General features: G+C 40.8%; 2 protein-coding genes across 2 annotated transcripts in view; one reads left to right on the top strand and one right to left on the bottom strand.

Annotated features, from left to right (window-relative positions):
• The window catches only part of BMERB1 (bMERB domain containing 1), a 52,350-nt gene extending 34,818 nt beyond the window's left edge, over positions 1-17,532 (bottom strand). Inside the window, exon 1 of the mRNA XM_086622080.1 lies at positions 17,427-17,532. Within this exon, the coding sequence (XP_086478206.1) occupies positions 17,427-17,532 (106 nt within the window). The remainder of the gene's footprint in view (positions 1-17,426) is intronic.
• MARF1 (meiosis regulator and mRNA stability factor 1) overlaps positions 1-20,813 on the top strand; it is a 136,034-nt gene that overhangs the window by 66,868 nt on the left and 48,353 nt on the right. The window lies entirely within an intron of this gene.

The raw sequence follows: 20,813 nt of genomic DNA, 5'->3' as shown, positions 1-20,813 counted from the left end.
GTAGGTATTCTCTAAAACTGACTGACAACCTGACGAATTTTGTGGAACTGGGCTGTGATATGCCAGCCTTTGGTCAATGTTGAGGGGAAAAAAGAATGCCAGAAAGAAAAGGAAAATAGAAAGACAGAACTAACATTCACAATTTTGTTGAATTCAACAGAATTTGAATGAGTCTTTGAACCACCACATGGTAACAAAAAAAACCTATTGCTAAAAACCACCAGAGATCATTCTGTTTGCCGTATCATTTCCTTCCAAGGTATATTAAATCATCTGATGTGACTGGAGATGGCTCTATTGAAACAGTCAGCTATGGTCTGAGTGCAACAGCACAATTATAATATTGGGATTTATTTTTTCCAGGTCATGAATACTTTAAAAAAAAAAAGAATTACCACAGTTAGATTTACAGTCTCGATATAGTACAGCCTGAGTTTCCACTTCAAAAGTGTCTCACATGCTACCACATGACCCCATTTAAAAATCAGGTAAGCAGAGAATATAAAAAGCACTGGGTGCAATTGTCCACTGCATTTCCAGAACCACTGTCCTGTCTGTTCCATATCTAAGAGCCTCTTGTTATAAAAAGATTCTTTTAGTTGCTTATCCTGTACGTTCTTGTTCTTATCTTCAAGCTTTGACCTTTTATTTTTCATTATTTACCTTTGCAAAAAGCCTGCTGGCAGCAATCTATTCTTTCCATTTCAGGCTTTTGTACACTGTGGTCTCACTGAGATTTCTCTTGAAATATAAACGCCAGATTCAGTGTTGAATATTAACTCTTTCCTTAACTCTCAAAGTCCTTTTGGTTTCTATGGTATCATACTCAAAGTACTGCACACAATGACTCCTTTCACGTCTGATGTAAGAAAGTGCCTGTACCTGCTCAGTGCCCAAATGGGATTCTTAGTTGCTTTGCGTCTTTTATTCTGTACTTCTATAGATCAAGTAGTATTGCACTGAAGAAAGGCTGGTTTAAAAACTGAACCTGAAAGAGATCCTGCTTTGAGTTTTCTAATTCAACTATGTATTCCCAAGCAGAAGCAGACATTCAGGCAGTAAAAGTGATTGCTAATTAAAGATGGTCTTCAGTACTTTGCTAACTAGAAGTTTTACGGTTAAATGATGGTTCCAACTTTCTAATTAGGGAACATCTTCTGCCCTTGTTTCCTGTTTAAGAATATATATCAGCACAAGTCCACAATGATAAGATCTATAAAGATCTTGCCTCTCAAAAAAAGCATCAATTAAATTGTCTTGTTTGTTATCCTGAGAAATTTATAAGCAGTAATTATTCTTGGCTTTGTCTTTTGTCAATTTATGACAGTTCCAATTTCCTAAGTGGGTAATTATACAACCCTTTAATCTTACACTTCCCCCGGGAAAAAGATATTTCCAGTCTTAAGAAACTGCTCTGTTTCCTTCTGCATAGAAAACTTCATTTTGGTTGTAATGAGATCCTGAAAAAACAGCTCATCTCTCAATAGTTGTTCATCCTTCTCTGACAATGAAGACCCTGTGAATCTTCAACAGTCTGCAATTCTTGTAGAAATTTAATGTGATGCACACAACTTAATGTATCTTAAAATCTATTCTGTTATCCTGTATTTGGATGATAAATTCCATTTGTTCTATATTGCACTTAAGCTTTCAGAATTCTCCTGACTTCTGATGCTGCCAAAATTGTAGTACTCATCTACTTGTGAAGATGGAAATTTTGGTGAGCTAAGACGAAAGGACCAAGGACAGCAGAAAGGATTGTTTATGTTAAATGGTAATGGCTGGTGTAAAAATAAACAGAGGTAAAGAATAAGCTTAGACTGGAAACTAGTAACTATCCAAAGCAGTAACATTCTGAAGCAGTCTTTCAAGTAGGATATTGGAGGAAAGGAACCAAAGCTGTTTTAAACTAAGATCAGAACATATGGATCTTTAAAGGGTCTCGCCTCACTTTGTGGGGGAAAAAAACAGACAGGTGCTGTGAATAAGCTCAGGTATTGTATGGTTGTCCGCAGCTGTAGAAGGGTGGACTCAGGAAGTAGAAAAGATTAGTTTGACCATTATCTGGGGCTTTACTCTTTAAGGTAGCATTTAGCTTCTTGAGATCCAGTGTCCTCTGCAGAGATTCCAGACTCACCATGTATGAAGTCATAGGGATCCATCCCATCAAATTAAACTATCGCTTCAAGATAGTGCACTATCTCTGCTTTCATGTTCTTCCACCTGGATCCAAGAGTGTTTGCTGAGTACAATAGGACAATTTGCTACCTAATTATCTGTAACTAGAATAATTTATTTTCTAGCTGTAAATCTATATATGATTTGGTGCTGTTTTATAGCACTATCATGATTTACATGTAAGTTTTCTCTACTACTGAGAGTTCTACTAGCTTTCTCTATTTTCATATCATGTCTTTGGTCTGTGACTCACAATACCCTGGGTAGTCTCCAAAACAGTCAATTTTAGGGGGAGAGGGAGGACTTTTCCTCAGTAGTACCCCCTCTGGCAGCAGTTTAAAAGCTAATACGAACCATATTTACAGACCAGGAAACAGAATTGCAGCACTTACAGCAATAAATGCCTAAAGAGTCAGAACTTAATATTGAACTAAATGTTTCTTTGGAAAATATAAGATAAATATAACTTCCTATGAAAGCCTTCCCATAAACAATGAAATAAAAGCCCCAGGCCTGATTTGATTGTGCCATAATATTAAGTAAAAAATATAGATTTTTTCAACGCGACTGAAATTTGCAGGAAGTGCTTCTGATGTAAATAAATTCAGAGTATGCTAAAGTATGTCCACTAACATAAATTACCTTAATGACACTCACAGATTGGGTCTTGAAAACCCATAGGGGCTTTGACACTCCAATTATAGGGCTCAACCTTGCTACTTTGAAGTTGATTCCAGGACTTCTCTAGGCAATTTGCATGCCCCAGTCAATTTCCATTACAGTCATTGATAACAAGGTTGTACACATCTCTTCAGCCCGTTAGAGGGCAAATGCATAAAAATGAGGAAAACAGAATCATGAAAACAGCAAAGGGAGTCTGGAATTAATGTATTTTTATAAAATCCTTTTTAAACTCAAGTCCCATTGAATCAAGAAACCCCAGAGACATTATTCATGGATTCACATGTGATTCTCCACAGCTGAAACCAAATCCTCTGGTTTAATATAAATTGCACCTCTGAGTTGAGATGGTTTTCAAACATCCAGATTTTAAATTTGGCAGGTTTAACTCTTTTTTTTTCTTATGGTGGCTGTGATAAGGTCCCTACAGCTCACGCCTTCAGATGCAAGCTGGTCTGCAAATGACTGCTCAGTAGCCAGCTTAGTACCATCTCAGTACAGTTCCTATCCCACATCAGACATAAAAATCTAGCAACACAGTGTCTTTACTGGTGTCTCAGATACACTGACAGAGTGGAAAAGGACTTGCTCGCATACAGAAATTTTTCAAAGCAATTACAGCACACTGGAAGGGCATCATCATGATTGATGTGACCATTTCAGGCTTCAGTTTCCAGCATCCCCAGTGCCTGAACTGACTGCCAAACTCTTCAAGACTAGTACAGTCCATTTGTGAAATGGCCTGTGGTATCTCATTCAGCCATTTCTTTTGTGTATAAAGGGTTAAGTGGTTTTGAGTGGGATTTAAAGAAGAGCTGTCCATATAATTAGGTCTGCAGAGAATTATGATAAAGTACTGTAATTGAATTGTGCAAGAACATTTTCCAGACTTCCTACTGTTATATCCAATTTTAAATAAACTCTAGTTTGGGTATCCGTACCACATTCGTTGTTGCCAGATGCTCTGACAACAGGACTTTTCACACATTTGGCTGGTGGCTTTAGGTGAGGTGTGAAGGCAATTTCCCCCAGACCACATGACATGTCAGTTTGAAACTAAGCAACCTAATTTGTCTTGCTGTAACTGAAATAATCAGGGTGGCATTTTTCCACCTCTTTCTAGGAGATGCACCACTGTATTTCATATCAGTGATTCTCTTATTGACCTAACCTGATGGACAGGTGCCCTCAATATCCCAAGTCTAAAACCAGAAGCTTCTCCTAATATTCTGTCGTTCTGGTTTCTCTCTCTTCTCTCTCCTCCTATACACAGATAAATAAACAGCTGCAGAGGATACGAATTAGCTGATCTTATATGATATCATTTCAGCACTCAAGTAAGTGCTGCTTGCAGAAAACCCAGTGATTTAGCTCATTTGTTTGTGAATAACAAGTCATTATTACTGTCCAGCCTGTCCCTGTCTGACCGGGATTTTGTGAGGAGTGGCAGGCAGCTTTGGTGCAGACGTTGGTTTTCTCTAAGATTGAGCACAGAGGCACCAGCCAAGGGGCTCTGCATCCAGCTGTGCTCTCTGCTTCTCCTGGCTCAGGAGAAGGTGTGTAGTAAGTTGCTGAACATCTTTCCATTTCAACTTGCACCTGCCAAATCCTGCTAGCAGCCAAGAAGAGGGACAGAGTAATGGTCCTGTCAGTTCATCACCCCTCCCCACCTGCCTGTTTTAGGGAAGATATAGGCCCCTGATTTCCTCTGCTTTATTCATAAGCAGCTTAGGCTCAGATTTGAGCAGCTTTGTTCTTGAACAAACAGCTGTTTCTTATCATAGTCAAAGCTATATCACATATGTCAACCTTAGAGAAGATTTTCTTAATTATACACGCAGCCTGGGAATGTGTCCCATTTGAAAGCTGCCCAGAGAAATTCTCAGTACCAAGGTAATAAGTGACCTCATCCCCTCACACTAGGAAATGAAAGAGAATTCTCCTTGTTTTGCAAAAATCAATGTGTGTGATACAAATACTTAGTGCAAAGTTGGAGGTCTCTTACATGAGAAGCCAGCTTTCTTATGAGGGAGGTCTTAAAAAAACAAGTTTTTTTTTAAATTTAAAAAATTTTTTTTTTTTAAATTTACATCTCATGTGGAGATGTACTGATCTCAGTACATCTCCACATGACAAAGCCTGAGGTCTAGATCTTTGACATATGCTGAATGTACACACCTCTGGGAATTAGCCACCACAAAACCAACAGATCAGACTCTTGTGTTTCTTAAGTGGAAATTCCCTATATGAATTAAACAGAAGATCAAAAAGAGCTAGAAATAGATTTGTCATTCAGTAAAATACTGGGATGCCACCAGTGTGAAATCTGTTGTTTTTAAAAATTAATTAAGCTAAATTGCTTCCTTTTTTCCTCTTTCCCCTTCAGGTAATCTTTCCTATTCAATTCTTTTGCTTTACAATGAGATTTTTCCTATTTCATTAGGTGTTTATATCTCCCCTGTTGTTATATGAAAACTTCTTGCAACAAGCAAAGAAAATAATATCAACTTTATTTAGAAAGTGTTATCAGATAGAGTGAATAGACGAAACACACTCCCTATAACCTGTCTCAGACCACTGTTCATATATATCGCTGTTAGCAGACTAATAGTAGATCTCACAGAAGTGTGATTTAAGTAAATTCTTCAGGATTAAGTAATGAATTTATCTTTTGTTTGCCACTTCAAGTTCTGTTTTCAAATTCTCAGTTTTAATGGGAATTTATTTGTAATAAAAAAGGATACATTCCTTTTAATTATTTCTTCAGAAGTTACTATGCAAAGTTAATCATCTCCTGGATTAAGTAAGCCTTTGTTGATAAGTGTCATTGTTACCAACCTTTTTTCTGAATTTATTATCTCTGACCTAATTTGTGTTGGTGCAGACTGGGGTATAAACTAATACTCAAGTATTGCTGTAAACAGTTCATGCAATTTTATTTGCATCTGTTTGCACAATTTTCAGCTCATTTGCAATATTGATTCGTTTAGAAAGATACACATCTCAAACCAACCATGTCCCATGCTGCCTGTTTCTTTATTTGACTCAGCAGCAAACAACCATCTTATCTTAGCCAACATCTGATAATGTCCTGGTTTTGCCCACTGAAATGTCATTGCTATGTGGTCTTCTTGGATAGCATACAGAAAACTCTCCCTGCTGTTTCTAGAAGAGCACTTTCCATAGTACGGAGAAACTGATGAGAATTCTGATCATCTGTTCTAGTAGAGATCAAATGGTTTCCAGCTGAGGTATTTTGCCTTTCTACCACTCTAGAATAAGGAAGCCTGGGGAAATTATTAAAAGGATATTCTATGGGAAGGGGTTGCATTTCCTGCACCTTGTATATTTTGCTCCTCTGAAGGGCAGTGGATGGCCTTCTAAACACGCAAACGATTTGATTTCTAAGGAATGTCTTCTCTCCCTTGTGCAGAGTGAATGAAGACACGCTACAAGGACAATGTTTTCTTTGGTGTAAATACCTATGTATGTGGAGGACTCGGAGACAGTTTTTTCTTGCTTGCAACACAGTGGTATAACACCTTCCCAGGATGAAAATAGTTACATTAGATTTACTCTGTTGTTGACTAGCCACATTATTTTAAAATAATGAAATTAAGTGCTATGATTTTCTTCACTATAAGAAATTATTACCAAGGTATTTTATATCCAGACTATTCTACATAAAAGGCAAACGCAATAAAATTTGTTAACAATTACTGAGGAAAAAACTCACATCAGCACTTATGAAATCACTGCAACAAATAAAACTAGGAAGATGCTTGAAAAAAATGTTTTGCTTGGCTAAGATTCCTGCTGGAAGAGCTCTCGTACATGCTCTTTATTTGTGATAGAGGAAAAGCCAGAAGTTTCAGCATCCTTGCATTACACCTCTGATGAACAGACACAACTTGGACTACGCAAGCTTAAGAGTGCTTTATATGCATTAGGTGTGGTCTGTCCAGTCCCCAAATCACTGCAGTTTTGCATATACAAACTCTAGAGCAGTGCTGTGGTTTGAGTCATAGTTGGGTTTTTTTCTTTGAATGAACGTACTTAGGAGATGAGGCAGAGAGAGCTGCAGCAAAGAGAGGAGGACTCAAGGAGAGTGGATGAATTAAGCTCAGTCATTCATTCTAGCACACCTCGTCTGTATATCAAAGAAAGAATTGAATGTAGTGGAAAATGTTGCTGGAGCCAGTACAAGAGCTCTGACATCCATCTTGATATATGGAAATAATTTCATAAAATGTAGCCAAGCCTTGAAATAGGCCTTAATATTCCCCTCCTCCCCCAATTATCATCCTAGTACCACTGTTACATCTCTATTGAATAATTTGTTCTCTTCATAAATACAGACATAAAAAGGACCATGCTGGTCAATTACTGCCTCCAGGTACCTCCGTGCTTCTCACACCACAAGCACCAGTACTTCTGTCCTCTCTCTAGTAACCTCCACTGCCTTAGAGACATTGAAAGAAAAATGCAGAAATCAAATTGCATTAGTTACCTACTTCTAGAGGTCTGATTTCCAAGAGCAGGGGCTATCTTTTCTAGTGTCTCTCTGATTACCTTAAAGCTAGTGCAAAAGAGATAGCAGTTGCCAGTACCTAAAGCACCTAGCTCTCAGTACCTGTTCTTTAATACCTTTACACCGGAGGCAGGGATGGGACAGCAGAACGGACTGACTGCTTAAAATAATATTTTATTTTTCAAAGTAAATCTGTGTAAGATGAAAACTTGGTTTACATTCAAATAAATCATTATGCTGACAATGTAGTTACCATCAGGTTTTTTTGCATATTCCTTTCACCTTTTCCCATCATGTTACAAATTGAAAATACAACCTTGTGCACTTTAAACAGCAGTTTGTCCTTCAGAGAATGGAGAGAACATGCAGCTATATGCAGCCTAGTGTGAAAGTTTGCACAGTGCATATGATTTGACAGCTGTTCCTATGAGAAAATGGATCCAAAACAAGACACAAAAAATGAGAGAAAATTGCCTTTGAAGGTCTGACCTGAAAGCCTTCATTGTCAGTTTTATTCAGTGGCACTGGGTTAGACCTTTATCTGCAAGAAGCTATTTTAGTCTAGCTCAAGAAGACTGCCAAGACTCAGAAAGACTCAGGAAGGGGTTTCTGTGCCCAGCCCTGCATGAGATTCAGCACCATCAAAAGGCTGTAAATAGAAACTGGTACAGTTAGTTACTGTGGTAGGTATCTTCCCTAGAGTGGAGCTCCCACTGAAATCAATGCACATTCCCATCTGGAGCAAGACTGCGTTTAAGCCACATTCCAAGGAAAGCAATTCAAGCTTCATCAATTCATCTTATGTGATAGAGAATTAACAGGAATATTAGAAACACACATTACTTGTTCATTTACTTCTGTCGTTTTTCTCAGTGGTCAAAGGAAACAGCCTGTGGCTTTTCATTTTATTGCTCACTAGAGTCATATTCTGATCCTGTAATACTAACACAAAGCTTCGGCATCTGAGTTTCAAATGCTGCAACAGTGCCAGCTACAGCTAATGTTCAGGTTTTTAAAGCTTATTTAGTCTGATATTTTTAAAAGTATTTTTCTATCTTCATTAATTTTTTTGTTTCAGAAAGAAAAAGTCAACAAAATGTTCAGTTTCAAGAAGTCTTGCAAAACCTCTTCAGGAATGTAGAGGTTTATGGTTTCTCCTATGAGCATCGATTGATAAAGAGTAGCATATGTTCCTAGTGAAATAACAGTGAAGTGGCTACTGACATTTCTAAATTTCACATCTTTGCAATATTCTCCTTTGAAATTATCCAATCGCATACCAGAAAGCTTATTTCTCTCTCTCCCCCCACTCTGTGACGTGATTCTCTAATAACACAGTTTTCTAACAGTGCTCTAAACATCTTCTCAGCAGCTGGTAGATAATTTTAGGCAACCTTAAAACCATTGGATAAGTATTATAGACACATGAATCCAATCCAATAAAGGCCAAAGTGATACTGGTATGGAGAATTGCTTCAGACAGTAAAGAAATTCGCTCACATAACAGATTCCCACTCCAGCAAGTAATTAAATATTGAGAAGATACTCCTCAGAAGCCAAGAAAAAAAGGTGTTTCACATTTCATAGGAGAAAAGACTAGTAATTTCCCAGGGGGATGAATGTTGCTATTCCTAAGGCCATGGGCATACAATGTGTACAGTCTGACAGCAAAGTAGAAGGCCAGGCAGCAGAGAATCATACTGGGATCTTGTTCTCCAATGTATGCGGCACACAGTGCTTCCAGGCAGCCACAGGCAAAAACTGTGCCCTTCCTTTAAGATGAAATTGCCAGAGCCAGTAGAGCCAAAAGCGGCTGGTTCTTTCTCAGTGTATGCTCAGGTGAAACAGCACAGGGCTCCATCTTTTCAACTCTCACAAAATAATGATGACAGTTGGCAAACAAATCTGTTTCGCGCCTGCCTTTCATCTGTGGATGTGAAGTCATTCTCTAGTAACCTCTGTTTTCACCAAGTTAACTGCTTTTGCATACTTGATTTTGATTCAGTTTTCATTAAATGTGTTAATATTTTCTTCCTCACAACTGGCATTGGGTTGATGTGAGGCTGAGCTGCCTCCCTGGAGGTCTCAGAGGTGAGGAAACTAAGGCAGTTTGGCAGAGTCTTAATCTGTATCACTGAGACAAACGGATAGCTGGCTGTCACTTTCTCTTTGTATGAGAGAAAGAAAGAAATTTCGTAATTGCAGGATGTTTCACACCTTACTAAGGCAGAGACAAATGGATCTTGATTTTACTGTCTTTCAAAGCTCCACGGCTGTGCCCTTCACTATCACATCCCACATATTCTTTCTCTGCTACAGACAAGTATCAGCCTGAAGTAAAACATCTCCATCTTAAGAGTCTGCCAAACTCCAGTAACTTCAGTCCCCTCCCAGGCACAGTGCCCAGAGGAAGCTGTATGGGAATCCATGGTAGAAGATGAGAGGAGAGAAACAACAGATTGGATAAGGAGAGCGGGGGCACAAATGCATAACTGAATTTCTGTGACTTCCTCTCCTCCTGTGAAACAGGAGAGTTTGAGGAACAGCCACTCATCATAGGGGCTCCAATGCATTAGCTAATGATTCACTGCTCAGAGACAAGAAGATTGAAATGGCATTACCCATGCCAGTGCAAAAGGTTCTCCAGGGAGCAAATGCTTGTCGCTGCTTCCCAAGGCTCGGCAGGACGTGCCCAATGAGAAGCGAGGGCAGAGACCAAACTCACAGGGCAGCCTGAAGCAGATCCGCAGGGGAATCCTCATGGAACTGACACAGCCCCAAATTCCCTCACCAGAGCTTTCTAAAGAGAATCAAGATGAAGAGGGCTCCAGGAGATTAAGGCACAGAGCCCAGTCCAGTTTTGCTCTTCTGAAATCAGTGAGGAAATTTCCATTGATGTCAATGAAGTCAGGACTGCGTTTTGTACTTCTAACTAAGAAAGTGTCAGTCAGGCTTCTCTCATTTCCCAGGGCGTTCAGGTCACTTGTCTCGCTCATTTGGCTTCAATACCGTTATTCTAAATCTTATGTTGGCCTCGTGTACTGAAAGGGCATTAGTGGTAGAACCGACTGTTGATTCCTTTTCTGGTTTTGGAGTTGTTTTCTCCAAGAGACGAACAAAACCATTAAACCACTTTACAATGAGAATCTTTTGTTCCAATTTTATCAGCACATAAAAAAAGCAAATGTGTCTGTACCAAAACTCTTAAACCTCTAATCAATAAACATTTGGGTGGGGGAAAGGTTCAGGGCAATAAAAAGATCCTTAAACACTGCTGATATTCTTACAAATTATCTCTTTTATTTTGGTAGTGTTTGCAATCATTAGGCTTTTGCAATGAGCAGCTTGTCTCAGTGAACATCATTCATCCTCATTTAATGGCAAATTCTCTTAGAATTATTTTCTCAAATATTTTGCCCTTTATGAACTGACAAAATGTTGATAATTCATGTTTCATTGCTGATGCCGAAGGGCAACTAACGTAATTATCCAAGGACGCTCTTGCTGATTTCTCATAGTTTGCCCTCCAAGCACATATTTTTCATCCTTGAATTCCGAATGCATTTACACTATGCCTTTTACATAGTTAAGACAGCAGAACATGTTTCATGGAAATAAATTAGCATTATTTATTGAGTCTCTGGGACTACTTCACTAAGTAAGACTTCTATGAAGATGGAACATATTCAGAGGAAAAGCGCTTTGGGATTCAGCATTACAAAGTGCGGAGTTCCTACCTTTCTTGTGCTCAGTAACTACAAGAAAACTCTATAAACTTCACGCATGATACACAGTACTTCGCAGTGCATGTCCAATCCTGAATGTAAGTTTTTAATCCTGTTTTATAACACACCCTTGAGACAGACACACACACATTCTCACAAGTGGTTACTCTGATGAAAACATGCTATGCAACTAAGGGATCAATTATCAAACATAGTCAAAAAAATTACACAGACTGAGTCCATAATCCCACAGGCTACCAGTAGCAGGGATGATTTGTGTAGTTCAAAGTGTCCTACTTTCCAAGTCTGATGCATTTTTTCTGTAAAATATCTTTAAAGAAAATAGGAAAATTCATGAGCAACAGTTCCAAATAACTTTTCCAACAATTATTGGCTGGCACTGGTTTGAATATAAACACTGCATTACACATTAAGTGTTCATTTCCTGCCTGGTACACACAGTTGAGCACAGAGATTTTGGAAGTCATTAACCCTCTGATTTATGAGTTATCTCAGCTGAGAGAAATGTCTTTGCTGACATATGCAAGTAGATGTGCAGCACTAAGATTCTCATCCATAAAAACCAACAAACGTTTTTTGCAAGGTAGCCTCTATCCAGAATTAGCCATACTCCTGCTACACTCAGCCTTTTTGGCTTTGATTAGATTGGGGTGGGTTTTTCTCACTTGTTGGTGTTTTGTAGGACAGGTTGGACTTTGTAGGATACAAAGCGTCAAGAGGCAATTATGTTCAGAACCATGAGACAAGTTAGGTAGTAAATTAGCTGCACTTTCTGTTGAGAAACCTTGGACACAGCCCATAGCTAGACAGAAAAGTGAAGGAAGGGCAAAACTCATGAAATGTGATAGGGAGACTACAGGGGCAAGCGTAGCCCATCAACTGATTTTATTTCTGTCACCAGATAGGAAAGTATATTTCTATGGGGATCTGTGCCACAGAATTCAGTGGACTTGGGAGACCAACATGAAGTAGCACCTGGAAGAAGCTGCTCTAAGTAAGGGTCACAGTTCCTCCCATTGCTGACCAATAGCACGAATGCACTCTGAGGCACTAAAACATTTCCAGTTCTCCCTTTTCCTTCTTCCTCTGTCTCAGCAGCTGCCTTGAGCACTCAGCTGTGGGAGGAGGAACTACAAAAACAAGACAATATGTAGATAGTATAAACTGGATTAGTCTCACTCTGTAAATCATTCTCCTGGCTCTTTGTGAAGTAAACTCTTTTATGAGTTGCAAGTAATGGAGGAATGATCTGGTGGAGATAACTAAGTGGTAGGTTCTGATTGTAAGAAATATTGGAGTGGAGACATGATGAGACTGGGGGACAGTATCACGAGAGAATGATAGGCAGGGTCATACTGCATTCCTGACTGACTGGAGACGCGTACAGTAACAGAGAGTTTTTATGCAAAGCACTGAAGTGGGTTTGTGGATGTCTGTGCAGTATGTGGGGTATTATGGAAGAACGCCCAAAGGTGTGTGTTTAACTACCAGATGATGGAAACAGCTGTAATTGATGCAGGTTTGGATTTAACTGTGGGCAATGCAGAGTAAATTTCAGCAGAAGAGAAGGCTCCAGAGAGACCTTATAGCAGCCTTCCAGTATTTAAAGGGGGACTACAAGAAAGCTGGAGAGAGACTTTTTGCAAGGGCATGTAGCGATAGGACAAGGGACAATGGCTCCAAACTGAAAGAGGGGAGATTTAGATTAGATGTAAGGAAGAAATTTTTTACAATGAGGGTGGTGAATCACTGGAACAGGTTGCCCAGAGAAGCTGTGGATGCCCCATCCCTGGAGTTGTGCAAGGCCAGTTTGGATGAGGCTTCAGGCAACCTGATCTAGAGGAAGCTGTCCCTGCCCATTGCAGGGGGTTGGAACTAGATGATCTTTAAGGTTCCTTCCAACCCAAACCATTCTATGATTCTATGAATATACAGGAGTGCACTGATGTCTCACAGGAACAAACATACCATCCAGTCTGTCTGTACTAGATATATGGAGAGCTATTAAATCTCCAAATTTTATAAAGCTGACACAAAAAATCAAGAACAAATTCTCATTTAGCTACTTTTTGACTAATATATAGAGGCATATGATTAATACAAACCCATCCTAACTTCTCGTCAGTGACCAGAATGACAGATAAATGTAACAGGACATTAGCTGTGCAAGACAAATGTGTTTCTCTGTTGCTACTTGATTGATTTTTTAATATTGCAACATAAATTTTTCAAATTATTACAAAATGTTATTAAGCAACATTAAAACATCATGAACTATATCCTGTTCTAAGATTCAACCATTCTGTTCTGTTAATGAAATCAGACCTTAAAGATGACACAAGCAGTTCCTAGTCGATTAGATAAAGCGAGTGCCCATAACCAGAGTATACATGCCTTTTTGTCATTCTTTGTTCACCAAAGAGAAAAGACGACCTGGCTACAGGACCACTATGTTATTGCACTCTATGGTCATTTTCTTTTTAGCTTTTCAAGCTTCTGCAAGCTGAAAGACCATCTCTGTGCATAGTAGCACTTCTAAAACAAAATAGTTTTGAACTAAAAATGTTCTAGACAGATATAAGCCATCCACCTTCGTATGCTGGCAAGAAATGCAAATACAAAATATTAAATACTGCCTATTTGCAGTGTTCGAACCACTCTCAGTGCTCAGCAACAGACCATATAAATACATACAATTGTCGCTTTCTGGCTAACAAGGTTAGAAAGGTTTTCAGGATAACTAACTGAATATGGTGAAATAAGCTTTCAAACGTGTCAGCCCAGAATCTCTGTGGACCCGGGAACACTACTATCTTTGTGCTGTTGGAACAAATCAGAGCAATTTCAGAACTAGATAAAATCACCCCACTGGTGCTGTTCTGGAGTGCACTGCCATCTCACAGTACCTTGCCTGGACATAATCTGTGATACAACATTCACAGCATGAAGGGAGAGCAAGTAAAGCTGGCTACGAAAGCTTCATGAATCTCCACTTCATATTCAAAAACAGTTGAAAAGGTGGATCTCTGCAACATAGGAGTGTGGCAGCTTACCTTCAACGCTGAGTTACCACTCAAATGAAAACAATAAACAAATTTCATGGTGCACTAAGCTGCATCAAAACATAACCTTTGCAGTTTTCAAGCATTTCTGCTTCTTTACACTGACTGAAGCTGGAGCATTCACTGTGAATTTTGCATTTAGTTCCAGACCTCCTACAAACTGAAAGAGGAAGGAAAAGATCAGCAGAAATGTATCTGAGAAGCAAGACATTCAGAAGGATGGTGAAAAACTGCCTTGTTCCTTTGTGGCTATTTCCCTGGTGTAGCATGCAGTTATTTAATCAGGGCATTATGGGTTCCTGCCGACGGCAAGACAGATGATTCTCAATGAAGCTGTGTGTTTGGTAATGAGGACTGACCAAAACGCTCGAGTGCTCTGCTTCAGAGCAGACTCCCCAAGACTATACTGTAAAGATCATTTACTGAGAAGGCTGTAACCCTTTTATTATTACACAAGCCTGACAACTTATAAGCTTGCCTGTGTTTTACACACATGCACTAGAAAATGCATGAGTTGCTCTGTACATGGTATATCATAATTTTTAACGTTCTCTACTCCTTGGAAATTCCCTCGTATACGGAAAGAGAAAGGCTTTAGTGTCTTGTTAAAGAGACACCTTTAAACCATCTGCTTTGTATTTTTCATGCAAACCCACTGGAGATCATTACACCCTCAGGTTGTAGGGCATCAGATCCTCAGCTACAGTGAACCAGCTTAAATCCATTGATAACCTGGCTGAAAGAGGACATTGTAGAACACAAATGTGCATAATCTTTCATTTCATCGCTATGAAGTAATTCATCTTTGCTTATAACCAATAACAAATTAAATAGAAACTACCTGACTTCCATGACATTCTTTCTGTAACAGACATAATCAGGATGTACATTCTGTAGTGACAGGACTACATTCACATCAAAAGGCACTGGCCGGGAAACAGCACTCCATCATGCAGAGTGTTGCACAGATACCCAAGTTCTCCCTCCAAAGAGATCCTGATTTAAGACACAACAAATAGAGTAAAAAGGGCAAATGCGTATGCAGTAATAGGCTTCTACTTTTGTTAATACTATTACTTAGCATTTCATATTTAAAATAATATGCAAATACGAAAAGCTAATTGTTGACACTAGTAAAAAAAGGGATGATGCTCTTTTTCAACTTCTTCCCAGACCTTCTGGAGACTACTGTCATCATGCCACGCAATTTAGGACCTATGCTGTAAGGGAGCATTAAAGAAATTAGTAAGACCTGTTTATTTTTAATCAATGCAGAAGTGTGACCAGAAGTCAGTGTTAGTATTAAAATAGAAAAGATATGCAGGGATCATCAGCTAAATAAACTGCATTTGCCACAGTATTTTAAGAAAGTTGAAGCCTATGAGCAAATAAACCAGATCAATTATTGAAATAGTGACGTCTTAATATAATAATTTTCTACTTTTCAAAGAACGGACCATGACCTCTAGATTACTTCCTATTCTATATCTAAGTTGTTATACACAGAGAAATATGCTCATTAAACTGAATCTAGTGTGTGGAAGTACAGCTCAGCAGCAGAGCCAGGGTGTAGGCACCTGGACACTTGGTTCTAGTCCCGCCAACAGCCCATTCTGGTACCTGATCAAGCTGTGATTTGGGTGGAAGCTCAATGCTGAACACATACTTTTGAGCACATCAAGTCTCCCACTCAGCCTCCACATTGCCCTCTGCCAAACAGATGATCTTTTGTCCAAAGCTTTCAAGATGTAACCCTTCTGTCACCTCAAGCTATCAGTTATTATTATTATTATTACAAGTGCTACACTGCATTCAGCTCCTGGGCTCTGGAACAAAACCAGACATATTCATGAGAACAAGAAAAGCACACGTCTGTATCATACCAGAGAACATGCAAAACTACTGCATGTGTCTGAGTCAACTAACTCAGTCAACAGTAATTTCAGTCTTCAATTCCATTTTAGAAAGTGTGGAGTTACTCAGTCCTGAACCTATGCCAGGCACTGCAACAAAACCAACACTGCAACTGAAGTATCAGAGTGGGAGAGTTACACCCGTCATCAGCATATGGTAGACAATAACATATGCATGAAAAACTGAAACCAGAGGTGAAGTATGATTTCAGAACACGGCAGTATCTGAAAAGTCCAAACATAGCAAAAGTGCTGGCTAAAATCTGCTACCAGGATGCTGCAAAGCCATGGGATGTTAAAAGGCATCCAGGTGAGACTTCACAACGCACATCAAAAGATGGACGGTGAATCAAAAATATCAGCAACTCCAGCATCAGTCAAGATGAAGGTGTGTCACAACAGATACACACAAAGCTGCTTTTCCTGTGGCCTAATCAAACGCTTGATGAAACTGAAGAAAATATTTCTCTTTATGCTAGTACAGAGCTTTTTGTGACAAGTCTTTTCAAAATTTCTTGCCTCAGTGGTTACCTGGAAAATTAGAAGGGGTTTACAGGCTTATTAGGTGGTAAAGAGTTCTGCAAATAAAAGAATAGTAACTGATATCTTAGAGAAGACATGGTCCCATGGACAACCTGAATTGGCAACTACATACCTTTTTAACTACCACTTTCGAAAGGTTATGTCTATTGCTGCTCTCCGGAAAATTATGATTTCAAGAAAACTCTTCCACCACAGAGCATTTGTTGGGTTCACAAACACAGTGCAACCACTGAAGAAGTGAACTAAGTGCTGTATTCCGTTACCCTCTGCCTGAGCTAACAAGAGGGAATAACGTGGTTGTCGTCTGTGCCTTTCCATTGTGAAGCACATTAAAGAATACCAATATTTACGAAAAAACTAGATATTAAATCCCACTTAATAAACAACGAGGGAGAGCCAAGGTCCCAGTCACCCCTCTTCAGCCACCTCTCATGGCTTCACTTTGCGGAGCGAGCCACCAACCCATTTCGTAAGGAAACGCTGAGCGGCCGGAGCGGCACGGGCACGGCTCCAGCCCTTTGCCTCCCTGCCCCTCGGCAGAGAAAAGCTGTTTGCTCCCGACACAGCTTTTCCCCCTTGGGAAGCACCAGCCTCAGAGGGCAAAATGGTCACACAAACCCTCCTCCTCGAGAAGCCCACGGTGGCTTCGCCCTGCTCATAGCAGCCGCCGGACGCGGGGCCGGGAGCACCGCACCGCCGCGCCGCAGCCGGCCGCCCCCCGCCGCTCGGGGCTGCCTTGGCCAGCCGGACCCGCACTCGCGCCCCCACTCACTTCTCCCCAGCGCCTCCGCCTTCCACTCCGTCTCCTCCACTGCCCCGTAGCGCCTCATCGGTTTCTCAGCCTCCGCGCTGGCCGAGATGGACCTCCTCAGCTCCATGGCCGGGCCAGACAGCGCGGGGCTCCGCAGCTCACTCCATGCCAGCGAGGCTGCGGCCCGACTGCCGCGAAGAAGACGCGGAGCTCACCGCTCCGCTGCGCGGAACGGGGGCCCACGGGCGGGCGGGGAGAAGCGGGGGGGAAAAGGGACGCTGCGCACATGCTCAGTGCGAGGCTGGGCGGGGGAGGCAGGGAAACAATGCGCGCCCTAACCCCCTGCGGGGGGCCGGCACCTGGCACCTCCTGCACACTCACCCCGCCCGCCGGGCGGACAGACTGTCCGCTCGGATGGACAGACTGGCCGCCACAAGGATGCTGCCATACAGCCCGGAGCCCCTGGCTAGCTGGTTTTGTCTCTGCCTATCCCTGAACCTGCGGCGTGCACTCCCATTACATAGCCGATGCGACTCGGGCAAGAGAGAGCGAGTAAATACGCTCACTGCCAGGGCACGGGAGAACCGTCCTTCTTGTGGCCAGTGTAACACTAAGCACATCATCTGGCCTGAGCCGCTGGGGAATAATGGTAAAATCCACAGCCACTCATGGCTTTTGCAGTCTACAACATCCCAGGTTGCCGTGCACGCAGCCTTTGGCTTCCTGAAAGTCCTGCACTGAATGGCGTAACACTCATTCCAGCATCCTGTTAGCAAAAGCCAGAGGACAGCACCCAAACAACTGATGGGATTTTGTATTTCTTGTAACCATATGTATTTTTCATAAGCATGCTGCTTATGCAGCCTGCTGGGACTAGAAGAGAAGGAAATGACTATGCAGGAAGCACAAGTTTGGTGATAATTATTGTTGTTTTATTAATTTTTTCTTTTATTGTAGGGGACGTTATATGGATAAAATCCTAAATCAGTATTTTACAGTTGGAGAGTACCTTTCCTAGTGAAATCCCATTGCACTTTACTCTGTGTGATATCATTGCTGATATAAAGACAATGGAGCAGGAGTTAGGCAGGTTGTCCAGTGTCCCACAGCAAATCAAGGTTTTAGCACGTCTTGCCTGATTTATGCAGAGCCATGAGGTACTGGTAATTCTGAATGCATACTGGGTGCATGAAAGCTTGTTTGTTTGTCACCTACCTTTGTCTACAAACTTTGCCTTGCCCTTTAATTGTCAATACTTCAGAAGTACTACCTCTGTATTCAGTGATGTACTTACTAATTGCACTGATGCATATTGCTGCTACACTCATGGACAATTCTGTTCGGGGAAAGCTTCACATGTTGAAAGAGAGAAAACCTCCACATTGGTTTTAAAATTGTGACACTGAAGACCTCGGTTATCATTTGTCTGCTTTTTCTGAGAATTGGAATTAGCTAGCAAATTAAAATGAGTTGGACGATATTTTAGAAGGTCTTCAGGGCACTCTGTTTTTTCTCTGTCAGCTGTGCTCCCCAGAGATATGCCATGATTTGAGCACCATTCATGCTGGAAGAGCTCTTGTTGACTGTGCAATGCTCCATCCTCGCTGGTTTTGGCCCTTACAGATGGAGCCCAAACAGAGCTAAGCTGTGAGTCAAGAAGAAAAGCTGGTGGCAGCACTCTGCACAGCTGATTTTGGGTGACAGTGCAGCTGCCTGCTGGGGTGGGCTGGACTGACTCACTTGTAGAAGTGAGGAATGCAAGTGTGGGAGGAAGAGAAGAGCCCATCTGGGATCTGGATGAGAGCTGGACTAAGGGAAACAGGCTGATTAGGGAGAAGGGACAATTTTTGGTGGATCTGAGGACTATTTAGCTTTAATCCATCCCTTCAAGTTTTTTAGATAATTATAATCCAAGTGCATTGTTTAGGAGATGGAGGAATGATCCTAGAAATGGTTGAATATTTAAAGCTCTGCATTTGTTAGTATGGGAGAAAAAGACCCACTAGCTAGAAGCTTGGATGCATGGAGTTTACTTACGTAAAGCAAAGAATGTACAAGGTGATTTACTGTAACTAGGAAGTTTTCACCTGTCCATTTGGAAAAAGTCACAAAATCCAGTAAGGGCCTAGTCTAGCAGACTGTTAAACACAGGAGCAGGTATGTGGAAGCAGTCTCGCTGAGTACATTTGTACAGAAGTTTTTGAAAGACTGGGGCCTAAGTATGTACCAATTATTTTGCTAATGTTCTAAAATTAGCATTTTTGCTATTCCAACTTTGGAGCAGTTTCACTGCTGCATTTGCAAGTGGAATTAAATTTCTCCCCTACTGGTGATGCCCTTCAATGCACCTCAGCAATACACATGCATTCCTTCACTTACAAAGGCGGGTCTTCTTCTGCTGAAAGCACTGTTAAAGAAGAAAATATAAAAATTCATGTCTCTTCTCACTGCTTATAAGATAATGTCTGGTAGAAAACCAGAGGTGCACTTTTCTCTTGCGGTCACTTCCCCTGACTGCCTTAGTTCTCATTTCTCAATTAAGTCCTGCCATCAGGAGCTAGAGCCGGTCAGCAGCAGTTGGCAAATCCATTCTCCTACCTATTGCTCTTTGGCCTCCATTAGACATCACTGATGTCCCATGGCAGACACGATACTATATATAACAACAGACATACCTTACTCAGGCAAAATCCCTAATGGCAGTATATCTTGCAAATCAGCTGGGGGAAAACAGTCTTTGCTTTCATGTAGCTTCTCAAGCATCTTAGATTTCTCAGCTTGTAGTTCTCAGAGGTCTCTTGCCTTTATGGGCACATCTAGCGTATCAAAAAGGTGTTCTAAAGCTGCTTTGTGGGTCTGGGGTGGGCTGTGGTGAAGGTTAAAGTCAAGGTTATTGGTTTTTGTCAGACAGTTCTATCAAAAAATAACAGTGTTAAAATTCTGCCCAGGTTCCTGCAACTCAGCTGATGAAACTCAATGCAATTAAGTGGATTATGCACAGTTATTCCATTTTGTATGCATAAATACCCATATCCATATCTAGAAGGGACAGAAGGGGCACTGTGCTCATATAAGTTGACTGCTTGTATAACACAGGTTGTGGGACTCCTACCAATCTGTCCTACAGTATTTTTTTAAACACCAAGTCTTGTTTCAGAACATTTCTGTGTTGGAGGAGTTACCACAATTCGTTTATATTTGATATCATGGTTAATCTTATTTCCTGTGAAAATATCTCCTCTTGAATCTTCATCTCTCAACTCTTAGGTTTCTCTGTAGTTCCAGATCCTTAGAATCCTGTGCAACCTCTGACCCTGCATCCCACAATGTGTTTCAGCAATGTGTTAGGAGCCTGGAGGGGTGTCAGCCTCCACACTTTCACACTACTGTGCTACAGCCTCTGCCACC

The sequence above is a fragment of the Tauraco erythrolophus genome, chromosome 17 (assembly GCF_009769465.1).
Source record: "Tauraco erythrolophus isolate bTauEry1 chromosome 17, bTauEry1.pri, whole genome shotgun sequence".
In the NCBI taxonomy this organism is placed as follows: domain Eukaryota; kingdom Metazoa; phylum Chordata; class Aves; order Musophagiformes; family Musophagidae; genus Tauraco; species Tauraco erythrolophus.
Note: the sequence above shows the minus strand (reverse complement) of the source record. Positions and strands in the feature narration are given on the sequence as shown.